General features: G+C 62.3%; 4 protein-coding genes across 5 annotated transcripts; 3 read left to right on the forward strand and 1 right to left on the reverse strand.

The window, feature by feature from the left end:
- Nucleotides 1-4,023: 4,023 nt before the first annotated feature.
- On the forward strand, nucleotides 4,024-5,995 carry JUNB (JunB proto-oncogene, AP-1 transcription factor subunit). Its single transcript, XM_062178948.1, has one exon. It carries the CDS (start codon nucleotides 4,455-4,457, stop codon nucleotides 5,505-5,507), a length of 1,053 nt encoding a protein of 350 aa, XP_062034932.1. The 5' UTR covers nucleotides 4,024-4,454; the 3' UTR covers nucleotides 5,508-5,995.
- Nucleotides 5,996-8,167: 2,172 nt separating this feature from the next.
- PRDX2 (peroxiredoxin 2) lies at nucleotides 8,168-10,500 on the reverse strand. Its single transcript, XM_062179009.1, has 6 exons — nucleotides 10,410-10,500; nucleotides 9,739-9,850; nucleotides 9,457-9,610; nucleotides 9,024-9,146; nucleotides 8,733-8,863; nucleotides 8,168-8,497 (listed from the first exon to the last, which is right to left on the reverse strand). The coding sequence occupies exons 2-6, from the start codon at nucleotides 9,839-9,841 to the stop codon at nucleotides 8,412-8,414; spliced, it is 597 nt and encodes a 198-aa protein (XP_062034993.1). The 5' UTR covers nucleotides 9,842-9,850; nucleotides 10,410-10,500; the 3' UTR covers nucleotides 8,168-8,411.
- Nucleotides 10,501-10,720: 220 nt separating this feature from the next.
- THSD8 (thrombospondin type 1 domain containing 8) lies at nucleotides 10,721-14,124 on the forward strand. The gene is made up of 3 exons (XM_062179099.1): nucleotides 10,721-10,874; nucleotides 13,511-13,644; nucleotides 13,854-14,124. The coding sequence occupies exons 1-3, from the start codon at nucleotides 10,721-10,723 to the stop codon at nucleotides 14,043-14,045; spliced, it is 480 nt and encodes a 159-aa protein (XP_062035083.1). The 3' UTR covers nucleotides 14,046-14,124.
- Nucleotides 14,086-20,342, forward strand: RNASEH2A (ribonuclease H2 subunit A). Of its 2 annotated transcripts, none has more exons than XM_062179097.1 (8): nucleotides 14,086-14,254; nucleotides 14,483-14,554; nucleotides 14,687-14,813; nucleotides 14,913-15,000; nucleotides 17,892-18,029; nucleotides 18,469-18,556; nucleotides 19,860-19,983; nucleotides 20,091-20,342. In XM_062179097.1, exons 1-8 carry the CDS (start codon nucleotides 14,128-14,130, stop codon nucleotides 20,272-20,274), a joined length of 948 nt encoding a protein of 315 aa, XP_062035081.1. In that variant the 5' UTR covers nucleotides 14,086-14,127; the 3' UTR covers nucleotides 20,275-20,342. The 2 variants fall into 2 exon arrangements, with proteins under 2 accessions (XP_062035081.1, XP_062035082.1); XM_062179098.1 differs by having other exon boundaries at nucleotides 14,089-14,254; nucleotides 20,122-20,341.
- The last annotated feature ends 2,345 nt before the right edge of the window (nucleotides 20,343-22,687 follow it).

Raw genomic sequence — 22,687 nt, forward strand, 5'->3', positions numbered from 1 at the left:
AGACAAGAGAGGTTGGGTGCTGCCACTTGTGGGATCTTGCCCTGGCCTGCCCCCTTGCTGACTCATGGGCAGCCCCCGGCCCAGTTTCCTGGTGAGGCCCCCGCCGGTCAGTGGGGCCAGGGAGGAGGAGGAGGAGGGTCACTGGGCTATTTATAAGAAGGAGAAGTCTCCCTCTCTAGTACCAAGGCCAAAAGCCCCAGTGAGACCTGTGGGTGGGGGTGGGTGAACTTCCTCCTTATCCTGCCCTGCCCCCACCCACCCACCCACCTACCCCAGGCATGGAGGGAGCCAGAGGCTGGTCTGGAGCCTAAGGCCTGGGCAGTACCCAACTGCCAGTCTGGGCACCCAGGCCGGGTGGGGGAGGGGGGCTAGCCTCACACCCTGCCTCACCGGGGCAGGCCTGGCGCCAGTGGGGCGGCGTGAGGGGGTGGCGCCCAGGCCACAAGGGTGAGACTGGCAGGGGCCTGGAACCGGCTGTACCAGCTTGGCTGGGCCCCCGCCCTCCTTGGCTGGCCGGATCCCCACCTCCTCCCCCCCCCAACACCCAAGGCCAAGTACATGGAAAAGGACCCCTACTCTTGGACACACTGGGGCCCTTCCTGTTTGCTCTCTGGTGTCGGCAAGCCTGCAGAATCCTACCTGCCTGCCTGGGTGCTGCAGAGGTATTAACACTCCGGAATCAGATCCTAGCTAGCCAGAGTTAGAGCTAACACTCAGGAACTGATGGACATTAGGCAAGTGTCCGCTCCTCCCCCTCTCCCTGCCCTAGCACCGAGGGTCTCCTGTGTGTCTCAGTTTCTCACCTGTTCCCTGGGATTCTCCCACAAGCGTGGATTTCCCAGCCAATGGGACTCTCTGTGGGCCACTTGGAGGCAAGGGTTAACTTAAAAAGCATAATTGTTCTTTTTCGGTCTGTCCATCTTTGCTACTGCTGCCCCTGCTCCCACCCCGTCTTGATGGTGGGTGGGTATGGGGGGAGGCTGGTGAGATCATCTCTCTCCCTGCCTTAACCCTTTGCCCCTAACAACTCAACTGGTCAGTCCCTGCCCGCCCCCTGGGCCATTTTCTGGGACTCTTTGTGGCACCGTCAGCCTCAGCCCTTGGCCAGAGCTGACTCAGTGCAGCCCGTGGCCCGTGGGACCTGCAGGTCGGCTTCCCAAGGTACTGCCTGCGGCCAGCCCTGCCCTGCCCAGCGCTCCCCTCCCGCCCCCGCCGGCCCCTGCGCCCAGCTGCAGTTATTAGCATGGGCGGGAGACACAGCCCTGGCAGGCTGCCCTGCAGGACTCAGAGGACCCCTTGAGCCTGGGGGTAGGGGTGGGGAGTCTCTCCAAGCAGGGGAAGGGGCGGGAGGCACTCAGAGGTCAGGGGACCCTCCATCCACTGGGGACACCCCCCAGGGTCTTCTGGAATCTTCCTCCCCACTGCTCCTGTTCGGTCGGACTTTCCCCTAGCTCCACATAAGCTCCAGTTTCTCTTTCACCCTGTCGCCTTGTTCTCTTCCCCACCCTGGGGGGAACTCACCACCTGCCCTAACAAAGCTGGCTTACCCCGTGTCCCTCCAGTCCCCCTAGACCCTAAAGGAAGCATCATTCCTTCCCTGAAGACAGGCCTAGGAGGCAGAGAGAGACAGAGACTGAACGTAGCTCTTAGCCAGTGGCTTGGCAGGCTAAGTTTGGAAGTCCCACGTCAAATCTAACTACAAGCCTCAGAATCGCCACCGCCACCCTGGGGAAGGGGCTTCTAGATTCTCTTATTCTCTTGGGTTTTTATGGGGGCAGTCAAGGTCTCAGATGAAGGGGACCCCTTGGGGAGGGAGTGGGCCAGCTCTCCAGGTATTCTGCGTGATTGTCAGGATCCACCCCCCCCCCCCCCGGTTAAAACAGTGGAGCGGGGTCTCCTGGCTCACAGGAGCGAGGGAGGGGTACCCCAGCCCCTGCGAGTATGCGGGTTGGGGCCCAGACCTCCTGGCAGAAGGGAAGGGCACCCCGCCCCAGGGAGGAGGCAGTAGCCACCGCGGCCGCCGCCGCCAGCCGTGCCAGCCCGCCCAGGCGCCGGGGACGCCTGGAGGCATTGACCCGCCCCCTCCGCGCCCTGTCGGGCCGGGGGCGAAGTCCGGACCCAGGCCCCCAGGCAGGCGGGGACCTGCCGGGCTGGGTCGGGCCGGGCCGGGCCTGGCGGGACGCAACCCCAGAGCGGTTGGGCGGGGCCTGGGGTTGGCCCATGGGGGCCCCGGGGGCGGCGACCGGGGCTGGTCGGGACTAGCCGTCCGGGGGCCCAGGCGCGCCCTGGGACCTGGCAGATACCCGGGCTCCTGGCTCCTGGCGCGGGGCCCCAGGACAGCGCGGGACCCACCCCTTCCTGTGCCCTAATATGGGCGTCGGGGAGAGGCTCCTGGAGGTGGTGCTGGTTGGGGGGGCATCGCCCCGCCTCCAGCCCGGCCAGCCGGGAGCGCCAGCTTGTTGCTATGGCGACCAGGCCCCGCTTCGCGAGTTGCATCCCCCTCGAGCGGGCCAATGGAACAGTCCCAGTTCCGCCTGTTTTCAAGGACGCCTGCGGGTGCCACGGGCGGAACCATTGCTGTGGGAGGGGGGGAAGGAGGCTCGCGCGGCTGGGCCAGGCGCTGCGCACCCAGGCCTCCGTGGAGGTCGCGCACGTCCAGGTTCCTCTCGAAAAGGCGCAGAAGGCTGGGACCCAGGGCGGGGCGCACGGTCCCGTAGGAGCAGAGTGACGGAGACAGGGCCGGGCTCCGTCCCCCGGGGCTGTTGCCACACTTCCTGCCTCGGCGTTCTTTCCCCAGCCTGCTTCTTAGGAAGGCAGTGGGGTTGGGCGACCGCGCCCGGGGCCGTCGGGCTGGGTCCAACTCCAGAAGCTGGCAAGCCCAGTGTGACTAGGGGAGGGGTTCTGGGATGGGCGACCGAGTATACAGGTGCCTGGTGGGGGGTCACCCACCAGGGGGAAGACCCCTCCCCGGGATGCACAAAGTCCCCTACTCCTGGCGCGTCTCAGCCGGGTACCCTCCTGTCACTGTCCCTTCAGCACCCACCGGGCGCGCCGACCCTTCCAACTCCATCAGTATTTCGCGGGTAACTTCAGTGATCCTCAAACCTCTGCTAAAAATGTCGCCATCTCCTACGCCACGTCTTGCACCCAGAGTCCAGGTACCCCAGGATCTTTGTTCACTTGCTGCGTATCACAGAATCGTCCCCAATTCCTCCTCAGTCCCACTTAACCCGGGTAATGGTGTTGGGGGCGGAAGCCCTCCGATTCCGAGACCCCTACTCATTTCTTGCATAATAGGTCCAAGCAGCCCTGCCCCTTGACCACTTGTGAACTCTTCCCCTGTCCCCCAGCACCCCGCTTTGAAAAAACATCCCAGTATCTCAACCTCTCAGGGCCCAAGACACCCCTCAGTCAATTCCTGAGTCAGGGGTCTCCTTGTATGCGCGTGCGTGCGCGCGCGCGCACACACACACACTTGCTCGGTCCCTGCCCACTTACTCCGCTTAACCCTCCCCTTCCCCACTCTTGGAGGAGAGGGGGGGTCTCCCAGTGTGGTGTGGGTCCTCCCACATGTCTCTAGGCCTTTCCATTTGCATCCTGAGGACCCCCCACCCCCTACCCCCTTTGCTCAGCAGCAGGTCTGCATATCCACCCCGGGGAATCATCACCCTCCCTCGGGGTCTTCTTCTACCCACCCCCATCCCCAGCCCCGGTTACAAGCCTCGGTGCGTTCCCCCCCTCCCCAAGTCCACAAACGCTCCCTTCCAAGCGTACCCAGGTTGGGGGAAGGGGGGTCCCTGGGGCCCCTCCCCCTGCAGCCGCGCCGAACCGCCCGGCCCCGTGGCCGCTGTTTACAAGGACACGCGCGCTTCCTGACAGTGACGCCAGCCGCCTCCTCCCCTTCCCCACGCTCCGGGGAGGGAGGGGGCGCGGGGGCCCGGCTCCGGCGCCGGCCAATCGGCGCGCACTTCCGCAGCTGACTAGCGCCGTATAAAATGCGTGCTGCTCGGGCAGAGCGCCTGGGACCTTGAGGGCGGCCAGGCCAGCAGCCTCGGAGCAGCCGGCGAAGAGACACTGGGCGGGGGGGGGAGCCGGTTGGCAAAGCGGGAGAGCCTGAGCCGGGCCGGCGCGGGTTGGTGTGTGTGTGGGTGGGGGGGGTGCGGGGAAAGGCAGCGACACCGAGAGAAAAGCGAAGGCTGCCAGCAGAAGAGGGCGAGGAGCGCGCTCGGGAAGCCGGACGCGGCTTGGGGCGCGCAGCTGCCCGCGGGGTCGTCTCCCCGCCCGCCACCGGCCCGTTGCCAGCTCCCCGACAGGAACGAGCGACCGGACAGACGACCGCGCGCCACCCGGCCACCGCGTCGCTCGGCCGCAGCGAGGCCCGGGGCGGTCCCGCCGGGACGCCCCCTCCCCCGCCGCCGCCCTTCCCCTCCGCGGAGACCGCCTGGGCCGCCCGGATGTGCACTAAAATGGAACAGCCCTTCTACCACGACGACTCGTACGCAGCGGCGGGATACGGCCGGGCCCCCGGCGGCCTCTCTCTGCACGACTACAAACTCCTGAAACCCAGCTTGGCGCTCAACCTGGCAGACCCCTACCGGAGTCTCAAAGCGCCCGGGGCGCGGGGCCCCGGCCCCGAGGGCAGCGGAGCCGGCAGCTACTTCCCCGGCCAGGGCTCAGACACGGGCGCGTCGCTCAAGATCGCCTCCTCGGAGCTGGAGCGCCTGATCGTCCCCAACAGCAACGGCGTGATTACGACGACGCCCACGCCCCCGGGACAGTACTTCTACCCCCGCGGGGGTGGCAGCGCCGGAGGTGCCGCCGGGGGCGCAGGGGGCGGCGTCACGGAGGAGCAGGAGGGCTTCGCCGACGGCTTCGTCAAAGCGCTTGACGACCTGCACAAGATGAACCACGTGACGCCCCCCAACGTGTCCCTGGGCGCCAGCGGGGGGCCCCCGGCCGGGCCCGGGGGCGTCTACGCGGGCCCCGAGCCGCCTCCCGTCTACACCAACCTCAGCAGCTACTCCCCGGCCTCTGCGCCCTCCGGAGGCGCCGGGGCCGCAGCCGCCGTGGGCACCGGGAGCTCGTACCCGACGGCCACCATCAGCTACCTCCCGCATGCGCCGCCCTTCGCGGGCGGCCACCCCGCGCAGCTGGGCTTGGGCCGCGGCGCCTCGGCCTTCAAGGAGGAACCGCAGACCGTGCCCGAGGCGCGCAGCCGCGACGCCACGCCGCCCGTGTCCCCCATCAACATGGAAGACCAGGAGCGCATCAAAGTGGAGCGCAAGCGGCTGCGGAACCGGCTGGCGGCCACCAAGTGCCGGAAGCGGAAACTGGAGCGCATCGCGCGTCTGGAGGACAAGGTGAAGACCCTCAAGGCGGAGAACGCGGGCTTGTCCAGCACCGCCGGGCTCCTCCGTGAGCAGGTGGCCCAGCTCAAGCAGAAGGTCATGACCCACGTCAGCAACGGCTGCCAGCTCCTGCTCGGGGTCAAGGGACACGCCTTCTGAGCACTGACCGAGACGGCTGGGGGCGTGGGCGGTGGGCGCGCGCCCGGGCCGCCGCCAGCCACACTGGACTCCGCTCTGCGCCCGGTCCCTCCACGTTGAACGTTTACAAGCTTTTCTTTCCACGTTTTTTTTTTTTTGTATGTCTATTTTTTTTTCTGCAGGAAACAGACTCGATTCATATTGAATATAATATATTTGTGTATATTTAACAGGGAGGGGAGGGGAGGAGGAGGGGGCGATGGCGGCGGAGCTGGCCCCGCCGCCCCGGTACTCAAAACCCGCGCGGGGACACTGGGAGAGGGGACCCCCGCCCCCTACCCTCCCCCGCTCTGCACCGTACTGTGGAGAAGAAACACGCACTTGGTCTCTTAAGAAAAAAAAAAGTTTATTTTAAGATGTTTTTGTGTGTGTGTGTGTGTGCGTGCGCGCGTTTGTTCTGACTTTTTATTGAATCTATTTAAGTAAAAAAAAAAATGGTTCTTTATTAATCTCTGTTGTCCTTTTTGTTTTGTTTTTTTCCAAGCCGGGTGGGAGGAGGGAAGAGGAGCAGCTGGGTGCTTCTCCCCTCACCCCCACCGCACCGCACCCCGCTAGTGCTTCTGCTGGTTCCTCTATACGTCCCCTCTGGCATCCTGCGACCCCCCCCCCCCCAGCCCGTGCACCCTGGTCTCGCGGCCTCATCCTCAGGGTCTCCGAAGCTGGACGGTTTCCATCCCACTTGGCCCAGCGCAGCGCGCGCGCGAGACGCTGCCCAGCCGGCCCTGCACCCGGGAGGGGCAGGCGGCCCCGAGCGGCACGCCGCAGTGCGCAGGCGCGGCCCCGCCCCACCGCGCGCGCGCCGGGGCTTTCCCCGCTGACGCAGCGGAAGCGCTGCCCATATATGGGCCGATTCGGCCCAGTGACGCGACGGCGGTCTCCGGGCAGATTCCGGGAATCCCCTCCCCCCCGCGCTGCCGGGCAGGGCCGCGGCGCCGGGAAGGGGGCTGGGATTTTCCCCGGGCGGGCGGCACGGGGGGGCCCGGAAAGCCCCAGGCCCGGCTGCAGAGCGCCCGCGGTGGGCGGGCTGCGCTCCTGGGCGCCCCATCCCCGGCCCGGCGCTGGCTCGGTTGGCGCCCACGCCCCGCTGCCTCGGACCCGCGTCGGTGCAGACGCCGCTCCCCTCCCCCAGCGCCCGCCAGGAAGGGCGGCGCCCGCCTGCCAGTTTCCCCTGCCGGGTGCCAGGCCTGGTCCTGCCGGGGCGGCTACTCGGGCCGCCGGGCGCCGCCGCCGCCCTCACCTCCCTCCCGCCCCGTCCCGCGGCGGGTTGGGGGTGCACCCCGATGGGCTCTCTGGCCAGCTTTGGAGCTGGGAGGCCCCAGGAAGGGATGCGAATAAGACCATTGGATCCATTGTTTTATAAAATAACTGGGCACCACCAGGCCCTGGAGACAGCCCGGACCCAGGCGGTCAGTCGGATGCTGGCCCAGCCAGTGTCTCCAACCCCACCCTCCCCCGAGATGGTGGCAAGTGGAAGAGAAAAACGGATCCAGGTTTTTGATGGCGCAGGGGGGAGGTAACCGCTTAAGAGAATGAATTGGGAATATGAACTTTATTTTTTCTTTTAAAGATGTGTTTATTTGAAAGAGTGACAGAGAATCTTCCACCCGCTGGGTCACTCCCCAGATGGCCACAATGGCAGGAGCTGCGCTGATCAGAAACCAGGAGCTCCATCCGGGTCTCCCACGCAGGTGCAGGGGCCCAAGCACTTGGGCCATCTTCCACTGCTTTCCCAGGCCATAGCAGAGAGCTGGATCGTAAATGGAGCAGCCGGGACTCGAACCGGTGCTCCTATGGGATGCCAGGACCGCAGGCAGAGGCTTAACCTTCTACGCCACAGTGCTAGCCCGTCTAAGCCTACTTTTTTGATAGATTTTAATGAGCAGGGCCCTGAGAAAAATCCAGGCTGACTACATGCCAGGCAGAGGGAAGGGCAGTGGCTGGCGAGATTCCTGTGGGCAGCAGTTAGAGAACAACAAGCAGCTGGTGTGCCAGGAATGGAGTGACCCGTGACGGGGCAGACAGACGAGGTCAAAGGAAACCCTCCAGGGGCCTGGGACACGAGCGCAGATCAAGTGAGTTGGAGCACAAGGCACAGGATCTGGCTGGACCACTGCAATGACCGCCCTGCCCCCTACACCTGCCCCTCCCCCCCCCCCCCCAGCAGCCCAACCTCAGCTTCTCCCACAACAGCGACTCTGCACTGACCTAGCTCAGGCTCCATTGCTGGTGTTGGTGTCGGGACCGGGTCACCTTCTTTCCTGAATCACCCTGAGCCCCAAGCAGTCCCACACTTGGGTCCCCTTTCCCTTGCAGGCGGGAGCTAAGCTGCTACAAATGTGCCTTTCTGATGCGGAGATCATAGCTGGACAATGGCATTTTGAACCCTGGCTGGCTGATGGGGAAAAAAAAAAACCAAAAAACAAAAACAACAAGATATGGGCGCATGCCTAGCGCGTTGTCGGGCGTCCTGGAACTTCAGGGAACTCCTCGTGCTCTGGGCCACGCAGGAAAGTCAGAAGGGGAGAGCCATCAGAGAGCGTGAGGTAAGGCCGCCACCTTGTGGTGACAATGAGTTACTACAGCGTCTGTTTTCCAGGGGGCCGGAGTACATCAACACAGACTTAACATCTGTCCCTAATGCTTTATTGGTCACCTCTAGGCCTGTGCCCAGCTGGGCGGGCTCGGGGGAGGGGGATGACTCTTCACCAGGTGGGGGCATGAAAAGCCCTTGGCCTAGCCCTCCAGTCCCCTCAAGGGTCCAGGGCCGGGGGGAGGTCAGCTCCCAGGTTTTCCTGGGAGGGGGGAGGTTCAGCACTGGGTACCCGGTGCACGGGCACAGGTAGGGTCCGGGAGCTGCTGCCCGGCCTAGTTGTGTTTGGAGAAATACTCCTTGCTTTCATCCACGTTCGGTTTGATGGTGTCACTGCCCGGTGTCCAGCCCGCGGGACACACTGCAAGAAGACAGCGAGAGGCCTGTGTGAGGTTGCAGCCCCAAGTTCAAGGTCAGACCTGGCTGACGTCACTCTGATCCAAGTAACAGGCAAGCCGGACTTGGGACACTCCTTCCCAAGCACCTGCTATAGCTCCGTATTGCCTCCCGGCCCGGGGAATCTCCTCCACCACACATGAGGGGCTCACACCATAGCCACATGGTGGGAACACACGTAAACGCGTGCCTCTGCTCACCTTCCCCATGCTCGTCCGTGTACTGGAAGGCCTGGACCAGCCGCAGAGCCTCGTCCACAGAGCGTCCCACGGGCAGGTCGTTCACCGTGATCTGGCGCAGGACCCCTTTGCCATCAATGATAAAGAGGCCCCTGGGGACATTGGCAGGCACAGTTAGGAGCTGGGGGTGGGACACCACCCCCACATCCTCCCCTCCAGTCCCTTCACCCTGGGGGCTGAGCTGGGCTGAGGGCCCCCACCCCCCAGTCCCTTCATCCTGGGGGCTGAGCTGGGCTGAGGGCCCCCCCGCACCTGTAAGCAATGCCCTCGTCGGTTTTCAGCACCCCATAATCCTGGGACAACCTTCTTGTGACATCAGCCAGGAGAGGGATGTTCAGGGGACCCAGGCCACCCTCCTTCCGGGGAGTGTTGATCCTGGGGGAGAGAGAAGGCAGGGCTAGCAGGAGAGGATGCCTGATAAAGGGGGCCCCCCCGGGGGGGGGCAGAGCAGGTGGTGCCGTGAGCAGCAGATAAAGGAGCTTCAGGGGACCCCACCCACCCCACCCTGGACGTGTGTGAGCAAGACATGGCCAGCAGTGTGTTCCGGTCTCCCATCATCCTCTAAGCTCCCAGTTGTGGCGCCCAGCCTCCCCTCCCCCCCTTTTTTTTCTTCAGTAAAACTGGAATTTCCACATTTGCAATTCTATGCATTCAGGCCAAATGCTTATGAATTAGTATCTCGTACCAAGCCAGGTGCGTGAACTGCGAGTCCACAGAGACACCCAGCACCTCGCAGCCCAGCTTGTGGAAGTCCCCGGCGTGCTCGCTGAAGGCGATGATCTCCGTGGGGCACACGAAAGTGAAGTCCAGGGGATAGAAGAAGAGGACCACATATTTCCCTGGGAGGGGTGGGGAAAAGACGGGGGAGGAGCGAGCGCCCGGCGGCGGGCGCGCATGCGCGCGGGCCCGCCCCTCCTGCCCACCCCACCCCCGCCCCTACCTGCAGCCCCCTCCAGGCAGCCCTCACCTCTGTAGTCCGACAGCTTCACTTCCTTGAAGGCGCCGTCCACCACCGCGGTGGCCGTGAAGTCCGGGGCCAGCTTCCCGATGCGCGCATTGCCAGAGGCCATGGCTGAAAGCTGAGACCACCACACACACACCCCGCAATACACACCGGGCCCTGGTCAGGGTGCACACGCGCCGGAGGGACCCTTTGTCCTCCTCCTCCCAAGGTCACGCTTGCGTGCTGGACGCAGGGCCGGAGCCCCAGCTGCAGAGGCCACAGCCATGACCGTCCCCGCACACCCTCCCGCCCGGGCCTGGGTCTGCTCGCCCCAGAAACCCGTCCTCCCCACCCCTACCCGCTGACCGCCGCAGGAGTGACCAAGGCCCCACGCTGCCGCCGAAGGGGGGGCGGTTTGCCCAAGAGCTAGTCGGCCCCAGCAGGGCGGCGCGCAGACCCCCAGCGCCTCCCGCAGCAGCCGGCGATCGGCTACGTCCTGCCAAGTCCCAGGTCCTCGGTTCCGACCCCGCACAGGCCCCCAACCCCGGCAGGGACAAAGGCAGCCTCTAATGGCGGGTGGGAGACAGAGACAGCCAGCGATGCGGGCCAGAAGAAGCCGGGCCTGCTCCGAGGCGGCGGGGGAGGGGCACCCCCCCCGGATCCCCAAGATGGGTGCACCCCGGGGGTGCCCGTACCTGCGTGGGCGAGGGGCGGGCGGACGGCCGGACGCGCGGGCTCTGGCTCTCAGCGCCGAACGCGCACGGGGCAGCGGGGGCCTTTTATGGGCTGGGCGGACCGAACCATGACGCGCACGGCCGTGGGGGGGGTGAGGGGAGGTGGGCGCGGAGCGGTCGCGTCCACTGCGCTCGCGGGGCGGGGGTGGAGGGTGGGGAGCGCAGAGGCCGCGTCCCCTGCGCGGTGCAGGGCGGCATGGGGGTGGGGGATGGGCTCGCGCGGGGCTTGGCCCCGAGAGCGCGCCGGGGAGGGGGCGGTTGGGGTCCCGGGCATGGCCCCGGGCCAGCGGGCTCTGCTGCTGCTGCTGCCGCCTCTGCTGCTCCTGCTGCCGGCGACCCCTGCCCGGGTCTTCCCAGATTACCAGTACTTCGGCCAGCGGGGCGGTGGTGACACTTGGGAACAACTACGACTAAACCATCAAAAGGGTAACCGACCACGGGCGGCGGCGGGAGGGTGGGACGGGGCCCAAAACTGCCCCCTGATCCTTACCCTACCCCCTACCCCAACCCGGGTCTGCGAGTCCGTTTTCGATCACCTGTCAATTGAAATAGACATTGCTTTTTCTTTTCTTTTCTTTTCTCCCGCGCTGGGGAGACTGGTCGTGGGGGCAGGGGTATCAATGCCCAAGCTGGGGCGCGTCCACCAACTGGCATCCCTTGTCGGCGCGAGGAGCCAGACAGGCGGTGGGGCTGACACCTGTCCCCTGGGGGCATGGAGAAGAATCCAGTACAGAGAATGGTTTTAAAAGTGATTCTAATAACTGGTTTTTGCTTGTACATGCCAAGACAGCGCTGGGAGCTGTCGGTACCTTCATTATGGCTATAATGGATCCCCTGCCAGCCCCACCGGGCAGGTGGCACGGAGCCCCGTTTGGATAGGCACCAGAGGGGTTCGTGTACCACACTCCCCACCGGACAGAGCCTTGGTGCCACCTGCCCCATGTGCTGGCTGCAGGTCTCTGTCCCTACACCTGGGACAAACACAGAAGCTGAAAACAGCACAGGGCCAGAGGCTGAGGGTGCTGCCTAAGGTTCTTGGAGAACCGGGGCATTTGACTTAGCAATTCCGATGCCCAAACTGGTGCAGCCGGTTCCCTGCTGCTCCTCCCAAGGCCACCATCCCCTATCAGAGGGCCACATCGGTTGGAGTGCCCGCTTGAGCCTCAGTTTTCGAGCAGGCTTTGCGCTAACGTGCCTGGGCAAAGCAGCAGAAGATGGCCCAAGGAATTGAGTTCTTGTCCACCCACGTGGGAGACCCGGAGAGCATAGAGCTCCTAGCTCCGCCCCCAGGCCCTGACTGACAGTGACAGGCATTTGGGGAGTGAACCAGTGGATGGATGATCTCTCTCTCTCTCTCTCTCTCTCTCTCTCTTACTTTCTCTGTATATGTCTATGTCACTTTAAAAATACATTTTTTGAAAGTTTGTGGAATGGAAAGATAAGTTTATATTGGTGCCAAAAAAAGTGAAATTCATGTATACGAGCAGTCTTCCACGAGTTTATGAAAAAGTCTTATGTGGAACTCAGATTTTTGCACAGAAAGAAACATCTTTTTTTATTTTTTTTATTTTATTTTTTATTTTTTTTTTTGACAGGCAGAGTGGACAGTGAGAGAGAGACAGAGAGAAAGGTCTTCCGTTTTGCCATTGGTTCACCCTCCAATGGCCGCCACGGTAGGTGCACTGCGGCCGGCGCACCGCGCCGATCCGATGGCAGGAGCCAGGTGCTTCTCCTGGTCTCCCATGGGGTGCAGGGCCCAAGGACTTGGGCCATCCTCCACTGTACTCCCTGGTCACAGCAGAGAGCTGGCCTGGAAGAGGGGCAACCGGGACAGGATCGGTGCCCCGACCAGGACTAGAACCCGGTGTGCCGGCGCCGCAAGGCGGAGAATTAGCCTAGTGAGCCACGGCGCCGGCCAGAAACATCTTAATTTTTTTTAATTTTTTTTTTTTTATTTGACAGGTAGAGTTATAGACAGCGATACAGAGAGAGAGGTTTTCCCTCCGCTGGTTCACTCCCTGGAACTGAGCTGAACCAAAGTCAGGAGTCAGGAGGTTCTTCCCAGTGTCCCACGTGGGTGCGGGGGCCCAAGGACTTGGGCCATTTTCTACTGCTTTTCCCAGGCCATAGCAGAGAGCTGGATCAGAAGTGGAGCAGACGGGACTCAAACTGGCACCCAAATGGGATGTCGGCGCCTCAGGCAGAGACTTAGCCCACTATGCCCTGGTGCCGGCCCCCATATGCTGCTTTTCAGATTCTTCCATCCTAGGGCCAGGGCTGTGGCCTGGTGGGGAAAGCCACCCACCGCTGCTGCATGGGCATCCCATATGGGTACTGGTTCGTGTCCCAGCTGCCCCACTTCTGATTCAGCTCCCTGCTAATGCACCTGGGAAAGCAGTGGAGGATGGCCCAAGTGCTTGAAGCCCTGCACCGACACGGGAGACCCAAAAGAAGCTCCTGGCTCCTGGCTTTGGCCTGGCTCAGCCTGGGCTATGTGGCCATTTGGGGAGTGAACCAGCGTATGGAAGACATCTCTACATTTCTCCGTCTCTCTTCTCTCTCTCTCTCTCTGCTTCTGCTTCTCCATTTCTGTAACTCTTTTCTTTTTTTAAATATTTATTTATTTATTTGAAAGTCTGAGTTACACAGAGAGGAGAGGCAGAGAGAGGCAGAGAGAGAGAGAAAGAGAGAGAGAGAGAGAGAGGTCTTCCATCCGATGGTTCACTCCCCAGATGGCCACAATGGCCGGAGCTGCGCCGATCTGAAGCCAGGAGCCAGGAGCTTCTTCTGGGTCTTCCATGTGGGTGCAGGGCCCAAGGACTTGGGCCATCCTCCACTGCTTTCCCAGGCCATAGCAGAGAGCTGGATTGGAAGAGGAGCAGCCGGGACTAGAAGCAGCGCCTATATGGGATGCCGGTGCATCTGGCCAGGGCTTTAACCTGCTGCGCCATAGCCCCGTCTCCTGTCCTTATCATCTTTAGCTTGCTCCCTAGAGGAAACATGGAGGGGTGAGGGAAGGTTCCGCCGCTTCCTGGGTCTTCACTTCGGTCCCCCATCGGCAGACTTGCAAGACTCGATCCTCGGCCCGTGGGGAAGGTGGAGCTGTTTCTGCGACCTGGGCAAACAGGTGCGCAGCCGCGGCGTGCTGGGCACTGCGCCGGGCCCAGTGTTCCTGGACCGCGAGCACCTGGTCCAGGTGAGGCCCTGCCGGCTTCGGGACTGTTCGTCCTGTCAGCCCATGGATTGCAACTGGATGCCCTGAGCCCGGGTGAGACACCCCCTGCGCTGAGGGGCCGGGGCTGGCTGCGTTCTGGGAATAAGGTGATCCCTGACCGTCTAGGCCTGGAGAGAGGGTGTCCTGAGCTGCGCTTCATTTTCCGCCGGATTTCTGTCTCTTCCCACCAGCCCCAGAGTGCCCTGGGACGAGCCTGCCAAGCCCCCGTGCCCGCTGCACTAGGAAAAGACAGAGGCGCTTGGCGGTGGCAGCTGGGAACTACAATTCCCGAGAGGCTGCGCGGCGTGGACGTCGGCGTGTGCTCCCGCGACGTCCGCGGCAGCGGGCGCGTCGGGGGCGTGTCTCGCGCGCCGATTGGCTGAGCGCCGGCGCCCCCGCGGCCAGTAGCTACCTGCGCCTGCGAACGTACTTCGCGCGGCTGCTGGCGGCGGCGGCGGAGGCGGTATGGACCTCGGCGAGCTGGAGAGGGACAATACGGGCCGCTGCCGCGTGAGCTCGCCCGTGCCCTCGGTGTGCCGCACGGAGCCCTGCGCGCTGGGCGTCGACGAGGCGGGCCGGGGCCCTGTGCTGGGTGCGCTCCCTGGGCCCGGGGCTGCGGGAGGCGCTGGGAAGGAGGGGGTGCAGCCTGCGTTGGAGCCTGCGGAGGGGGTGGGGAGCTGGTGTGGCGGCTCTGGCATCGCTGAGGGCACCTGCCATAGCGGTGATGCCGGCCGAGGCATGCGTTATCACTGGCGGGAAGCCGCCCTCCTCTTCCTCGCTCCCAGAAATGAGACCCCCCACCCTCCCCCCTCCTCCGCAGGCCCTATGGTCTACGCCATCTGTTACTGCCCCCTGTCCCGCCTGGCTGATCTAGAGGCCCTCAAGGTGGCAGGTGAGCCCAGGACGGCGGGGTTGGGGAGGTAGGATTTCTGCATATGTGCAAGGTCAGTTGAGAACCGGAAGTGGGCGGTAGGAAGTGGGGGGACACCAGCCGCGCCCCTTCTCTCTCCAACCCTCCTCCCAGACTCCAAGACCCTGTCGGAGAGCGAGCGGGAGAGGCTCTTTGAGAAAATCAACCAGGATGGGGACTCTCTGGGCTGGGCCCTGGACGTGCTGTCTCCCAACCTCATCTCCACCAGCATGCTCGGGCGGTGAGGGGGTCCCCGGGAGGGGTGGCCAGGATGGGCCCTGTGGCTGCAATGGGCCTATCAGGGCATGTGCCCCCTTCTCTTCCGCCCCCGCCACCTCAGGGTCAAATACAACCTGAACTCCTTGTCCCATGATACGGCCACCGGGCTGATACAGTATGCCTTGGACCAGGGCGTGAACGTTACCCAGGTGAGCTACTTGTCGAGTGGGATGGGGGGAGGAGGGCGAGGCTGTGGCAACAATGAGTGAGGAGTCCCCTTGGCAACACCCAGGTGCCCCACGGGAGTTCTGGCCGCTCCCTTCCTCTCCAGCGCCTTGCCAGTGCCCCTGGTAGACTGCAGACGATGGCCCAGGTACTTGGGCTCAAGCCGCCTGCATGGGAGACTCGGATGGAATTTAGGGGCTCCTGGCAAGACACTGGCCAGGAAGCCCAGGTCCCTTCTGCAAGTACGTGGGTTCAAGACCCAAGCTTTCCACTCTTCTTCTTTTTTTTTTTTTTTTTTTTTTTTAAAGAGTTATTCACTGGGCCGGCGCCGCGGCTCGCTAGGCTAATCCTCCACCTGCGGTGCCGGCACACCGGGTTCTAGTCCCGGTTCGGGTGCCAGATTCTGTCTCGGTTGGCCCTCTTCCAGTCCAGCTCTCTGCTGTGGCCCGGGAGTGCAGTGGAGGATGGCCCAAGTGCTTGGGCCCTGCACCCCATGGGAGACCAGGAGAAGCACCTGGCTCCTGCCTTCAGATCAGCGCGGTGTGCCGGCCGCGGCAGCCATTGGAGGGTGAACCAACGGCAAAGGAAGACCTTTCTCTCTGTCTCTCTCACTGTCTACTCTGCCTGTCAAAAAAATAAAAAATAATAATAATAAAAAAAGAGTTATTCACCGGGGGCCAGTGCTGTGGCATAGTGGGTTAAGCTGCCACCTGCAGTGCCGGCATCCCATATGGGTGTTGGTTCGAGTCCTGGCTGCTCCACTTCTGATCCAGCTCTCTGCTATGGCCTGGGAAAGCAGTGGAAGATGGCCCAAGGCCTTGAGCCCCTGCACCCGCATAGGAGGTCCAGAAGAAGCCCCTGGCTTTGGATCAGCCCAGCTCTGGCTGTTGTGGCCGTCTGGGGAGTGAACCTGTGGATGGAAGACCTCTCTCTGTCTCTGTGTCTGTGTCTGTCTCTCTGTAACTCTGCTTTCAAGTAAATAAATAATCTCTTAAAAATAAATAAAAATCTTAGAAAGTTAATTTATTTGGGAAGTCAGAGTTACAGACATAAATGGAGAGATACAGAGAGAGAAAGAGATCTTCCATCTGCTGGTTCACTGCCTAGATGGCTACAACAGCCAGTGCTGGGCCAGGCTGAAGCCAGGAGCCAGGAGCTCCATCTGGGTCTCCCATGCAGGTGCAGGGGCACAAGCACTTGGGCCATTTTCCACTGCTTTCACAGGCCATAGCAGGGAGCTGGATTGGAAATAGAGCAGCCGGGGACTCAAACTGGCACCCAATACCTGCCCCCCCCCCCAAGCTCCAGTCTTTCTTTAAAGATTTGTCTATTTGTAAGACAGAGTTACAGAGGGAGACAGAGAGAGGGATCTCCCATCGCCTTTTCACTCCTGAAATGGCAGCAATGGTCAGAACTGGGACAATTCAAAGTCAGAAAGCCAGGAGCTTCTTCCGGGTCTCCCACATAGGTACAGGAGCCCAAGGACTTGGGCCGTCTTCTACTGCTTTCCCAGGCCATAGCAGAGAGCTGGATGGGAAGTGGAGCAGCCAGGACTCAACCTGGTGCCCACATGGGATGACAGCACTGCAGGTGGCGGCTGAACCCGCTACGCCCCAGCGCCGGCCCCTCCAGCTCCATTCTGAGTCTGGCTTCCTGCACCTGCAGGCCCTGGGAGGCAGTGGTGCCTGTTGGAGCGCCTGGGTCCTTGGCACCCATGCGGGACATCCAGGTTACATTCTGTGTTTCCAGCATCAACCCTGGCCCAATTCTGGCCAGTGTGGGCAGCTGGAGAGTGAACCAGCCTTGGGAGCATGTGCACATGTTTCTGTCTCTGTCTCTGTCTCTCAGGTGCACCTACATCAATTTCCAGCCAGGTTCCTGTCCTTAGCAGGCACCCCACGCCCAGACAGTCCAGCCCCCAGCCCCCAAGCTCAGTGTCCTGGACCAGTCCCGTCTCCGTGCACCTGTGCACAGCCTATAACATGGCTCAGGGCACCGCCTCCTCCGCCTTTCTCTCCCCCTCCCCCAACCTGGACACCTGCCCAGTTTCCTTGGTTCCCCTCTCCTCCCCCTCCCCCGACTCCAAACCCCTCCCCTGGAGCCTGCTCCCCACGCAGCAGAAGGTTTGCCTTTGCAAAATGTAAATCTCGACATTTAATTTCACGAGCCCGGTGGGACCGATTCACGCAGCCTAGTTAGGGGTAGGGGTGGGGGGAGAAGGATGAGATAAAATTACCGTCACGTCCGGAAACACAGCACTCAGCGTCTCGGCGCTTGCTCCAAGGCAAAGCACAGGCTGTGGCGAGAGAACAAGAGGGAGGTGGGCTCAAACCGGCACTGAGAGAGGCATTGCCAGCGTGGTTAGGGTCTGTGTATCCTGCTGCGCCCCAGCACCCACCATAACCAGGGTAATCTCAGGAAGTGCTGGGGCCGGCGGCTGGCACAGTGGGCTAAGCAGCTGACCCGGCATCCCCTATAACAGCTGATTTGAACCCTGACTGCCCAGTTTCAAATCCAGCTCCCTGCTAATGCCCCGGGAGGCAGCAGGTGAAGGGATCGAGGTACTCGGGCCCCTGCCTCCCACATGGGAGACCCGGATGGAGTTCCAGGCTCTTGGCTTCAGTTCTGGCCGTAGCAGCCTTTTGGGGAGTGAATCAGCAGACGAAAGATCCCTCTTTCTCTCTCGTACTCAAGTAAATAAATCAGAACAAAAAAACAAAAAGGGCTTGAACCAATGAGGGGAAGTGTCTTTGGGCGGTGCCCCCCATGGAGGAGTGCGCCCCCTTAGCAGCAGCAGGTGCCAAGGGCCGTGGGAGGTGGGGACAGGGGTTGCTGCGCCCGAGGGTCACCGAGCGGTATCCGTGTTCCGGGGCAGGTGTTTGTGGACACCGTGGGGCTGCCGGAGACGTACCAGAAGCGGCTGCAGGACTGCTTCCCGGGCATTGAGGTGACAGTGAAGGCCAAGGCGGACGCCCTCTACCCGGTGGTCAGCGCTGCCAGCATCTGTGCCAAGGTGGTGCCCCGCCCCGCCTCCTGCTCCACCCCACCCCACTGTGCCCCACCCCAGCTCTCAGCGGGCTCCGCCCCCATACCTGCCCACCCCACCCCTAGCTCTCAGTGTGCCCCATCCTCAGCTCTGCCCCACCCCAGCTCCCAGAGGGCCCTGCCCACAGCCCCTCCCCACCAGGGCCAGAGGGTGGGGTTCCTGGCCTGGAGGCCCGCAGAGGGTCCTGCCCCCAGCCCTGCTCCACCCCGCCGTGCCCCTCCCCAGCTCCCACTGTGCCTGTCCCAGCCCTGCCCCACCCCACTGTGCCCTGCCCCCAGCTCCACCCCACCCCAGCTCTCAGCGGGCCCCGCCCACAGCCCCACCCCCCAAGGCCAGAGGGTGGGGTTCCTGGCCTGGAGGCCCGCAGAGGCCGAAGGTGCCAGGACCCAGCCGGCTCGGCCCACAGGTGGCCCGCGATCAGGCTGTGAGGGACTGGAGGTTTGTCGAAGAGCTTCTGGACCTGGACACCGATTACGGCTCGGGCTACCCCAATGGTGAGCGGCTGTTCCTGGGACCGTGGTTAGGATCGAGGCAGGGGCCACGGCCAGGGCTGAGCAGACCCCTAAGGTCTTCCAGATGGTCCTGGCTCACCCTGGTCCACGGTAGGAGAAGCGGGGTCCCAGGCAGCCTCGGGCACTTGGAGGGGCAGGTGGGAACCCACTCCCTCCCTCCTTCATTTCTCCTGCTTGGTCACTGGTTGCTTTCCATTGTGTAGGTTTATCTCTCTGAAAGGTAGGGTGATGGAGAGAGGGAGAGGGAGAGAGATCGCCCGGCCCCTGGTTCACTCCCCAGATGGCTGCAACGGGCAGGACCGGGCCAGGCCACAGCCAGGAGCCAGGAACTCCATCCGGGTCTCCTCCCACGTGGGGGCAGGGATCGAGCCATCTCGTGGGGCCTTCCCAGGGGCATTAGCAGGGAGCTGGACAGGAAGTAGAGCTGCTGGGACTTGAATATGCACTGTCAGCCTTATGGTGGGTGGGGGCTGAGTCCACTGTGTGTGTGTGTGTGTGTGTGTGTTTTAATACAAGAGGCAGAGGGAGAGAGTTCTCTTCCGCTTTACCCCCCAAATGCCTGCTGTGACTGGGGCTGGGCCTCGGGCCCCACCAGAGCTCTCAGCCTGGAACTCAGCCTGGGTCTGTGTGGGCAGCTTCGATGCTGTCGTAACCGCCAGGCCCCCTGCCTACTCCGTCCCTCCCACTTGTCCCCCAAGCCGGAATGAGCCGGGCTGGCTCCTTCCCAGGGGCCTCAGCTTTGATTTCCTTGTGGTTGTTACAACTCGGGGCTCAGTGTTCCTGTTTGCAGAATGGGAACGCTCCATCGTGCACGCCCTGAAGCTACTTACACACACACACACACACAGAGCAGATGGAAGGTTCCAGGGTCAAGGAAGGCTCTGACCTTTGGAAACCCGGGGAGGGGGCTGGCCGCTGGGTGAGGCTGTGATTGGAGCTCAGATGAGGCTGAGAACAGTCGTGGCGACATTCCTTGTTTTTTTGAATTTCTGTCCCTGTTGGGCAGGCCTGAGCCCCGGGCCGGGAGGGGCAGGGGGGTACAGCAACCAGCAAGACGAAACACGTGTCTGTTTGTCATCCACCGAGCTGGTGGCGGTGCACAGGAGGCTGGGGTTCACCTGACATCGGCAGGTGCTGGTTTTACTGTGGTCGGCCCTGGGGATCCCGGGGAGGTAGCTCCCAAGGTCCCCAGGCCAGGGAGGTGTCCTTAGGATGCCGCGAGGAGGAGTTTGGATGTCGCTGTGCCAGCCAGGCTTGTCACCACGGCTCTCCCCCTCCCCGCCAGATCCCAAGACGAAAGCGTGGTTGAAGAAGTACGTGGAGCCGGTGTTCGGCTTCCCCCAGTTTGTGCGATTCAGCTGGCGCACGGCCCAGACCATCTTGGAGAAGGAGGCAGAAGGCGTAACGTGGTGGGTGTCCCTCAGTGCTACGGAAAGGGAGGGCGCGGGGCTGGGCCTGCACTTGGCCTGGGAGGCCCGCTCTTCCCCCCCACCCCCACACCACCCCTTGCCGGCAGCGGTCAGTGTGGCCAGCTCTGTCCCCTCCAGGGAGGACACACCCACGGAGGACCAGGATGGAGCCGGAAGGATCACGTCCTACTTCCTCCAGGAAGGCCCCCGAGCCCGCCCCCGGCTCCCCCACCGATACTTCCAGGAGCGGGGCTTGGAGGCAGCCAGCACCCTCTAGAAGCCAGCCCTTAATCTGCCTCTGCCCGCCACCGCCCTCCACACTGAGTAAAGTTGTCTAAGAATAACCAAGCCTTGCGGTTGTGCTTTGGGGGCAGAGGCAGGGGTAGGAGCCTGCCCGTGTGTGGTCCCGGCCACTTCTGCCTTTCGGAACCTAAACAGAACGAGGCGTGGGTCCATTTGCTTTCCTTTTTCACTAGGTTTTCTTCCTCTGCTTATGCAAATGGCGGAGCTGTGTGGGGTAGGGGGAGCCTCGTACATCTGGCTTGCACCAGGGAGCGGTTGTCAGCTGACCTGCGTGTGCCCTCCAGGCCCGGCTGGGTCACACTGAGGCAGGAAATCGCACTTTGAGATATCCTTGTCATTACGTCCCGCGCAACTGACCCTGACGTGTTCGAAGACTCTGATTTGAAAGGCAGAGTCACACAGAGGCCTTCTACCCGCCGCCCAGTTCACGCCCCACAGTTGCTTGCAACTGCTGCGGCTGGGCCAGGCCAAAGCCAGGAGCCAGGCGCTCCCTCCCTGGAGTCCCCCACGTGGGTGGCAGGGACCCGAGCTCTCAGGCCATCTCCTGATGCTTTCCCAGCACACAGCACGGGCAGAGCATCACATGTGGGGACCCGACGTGTGGGCCCCAGAGCAGCAGCGTGTCGTTAAGATGCCCACGAGCCTCTGGGGAGGAGCTGGTTACACGTCCCAGCTGTGTTGCTGACTGCAGCTTCCTGCTGGGGGAGACCCCGGGAGGCAGCGCTCGGGGCCCCTGCCACCCACGTGGGATACCTGGATTGAATTCCTGGCTCAGCCTGACCCACCTCTGCCCGTTGCAGGCATTTGGGGAGTGAAGCAGCAGGTGCAAGATTTCTCTCCCTTTATCTTTCTCAAAATGAAGTTGATAAGGACCCCTGTTTCCCAAGCCTTTCAAACCATCGTGCCTGCTCTCAGAAAGTCCCTGGGCTCACAACTTTGCTTCTCAAATTCCCACCTCCCTGCTCCTCTTACCGCTCCCGGCCCAGTGTGCTCACTGCTGCCTGGAACATCCCCGTGTCTCGCCTTCCCCCCACCCCCTTGCCCTCACGGCCAAGTGCCTCCACCTGATGGTCAAGGTCTCCCCAGAGTGGCACCTGTCTTCCCTGTTCTTCTCCAGGCCCCCTGCTTGCAGGAGGAGCTGCTCGGGCCCTATCCCCTCCCCCCATAAGAATCCATTATCTTAACGTGAATAACGTGCAGAGAAAGCCGTGGCGCAGTGAGTTAAGCTACCACTTGTGACACTGGCATCACATATGAGCTCTGATTCCAGTCCCGGCTGCTCCACTTCTGATCCACTTCCTTGCTAATGCGCCTGGGAAAGCAGTGGAAGATGGCCCAAGTGCTTGGGTCCCTGCACCTGCATGGGAGTCCAAGAAGCACCAGATTTCTGGCTTCTTGGACAAGCCCTGGCTGTTTTGGCCATTTGGGGAGAGAACTAGCAAATGGAAGACCCCTCTTTCAACTCTGCCTCTCAAATAAATAAAACAATCTATTTGAGAGGCAGAGTTACAGAGACAGAGAGAGGTAGAGACACAAAGAGAGGTCTTCCATCAGCTGGTTAATTCCCCAAATGGTGGCAATGGTTGGAGCTGGGCCAATCCAAAGTCAGGAGTCAGGGGCCAGCACTGAGGCATAGTGGGTAAGGCCGCCACGTGCAGTGCCAGCATCCCACATAGGCACTGGTTCGAGTCCTGGCTGCTCCACTTTCAATCCAGCTCTCTGCTGTGGCCTGGGAAAGCAGTGGAAGATGGCCCAAGTCCTTGGGTCCCCGCACCTGCATGGGAGACCTAGAGGAGGCTCCTGGCTCCTGGCTTTGGATCTGCTCAGCTCTGGCCGTTGCAGCCATCTAGGGAGTGAACCAGCAGATGGAAGACTCTCCTGTCTCTCTGCCTCTGCCTCTCTGTAACTCTGCCTTTCAAATAAATAAAATCTTTAACACAAACAAAGGCCAGGAGCGTCTTCTGGATCTCCTGTGTGGGCACAGGAGCCCAAGCACTTGGGCCATCTTCCACTGCTTTCCCAGGCCACAGCAGAGAGCTGGATCAGAAGAGGAGGAGCAGCCAGGACTCAAACCAGTGCTTATATGGGATGCCAGCATCATAGGCAGAGGCTTAAACTAGTATGCCACAGCACTGACCCCAAAAAAATATTTTTAAAAATTTTAAGAATTGGGGCTGGTGTTGTGGCACAGCACATTAAGCCTCTACCTGCAGTGCCAACATCCCATGGTTCGAGTCCCGGCTGCTCCACTTCTGATCCAGCTCCCTGCTAATGCAACTGGGAAAGTAGCAGAAGATGGCCCAAATGCTTGGGCCCCTGCAACATGTGGGAGACCCAGAGGGAGCTCCTGGCTCTTGGCTTCCGCTTGGCCCAGCCCTGACAGTTGTGGCCATGTGGGGAG

Source organism: Lepus europaeus, chromosome 20 (assembly GCF_033115175.1).
Source record: "Lepus europaeus isolate LE1 chromosome 20, mLepTim1.pri, whole genome shotgun sequence".
NCBI classification, from domain to species: Eukaryota; Metazoa; Chordata; class Mammalia; order Lagomorpha; family Leporidae; genus Lepus; species Lepus europaeus.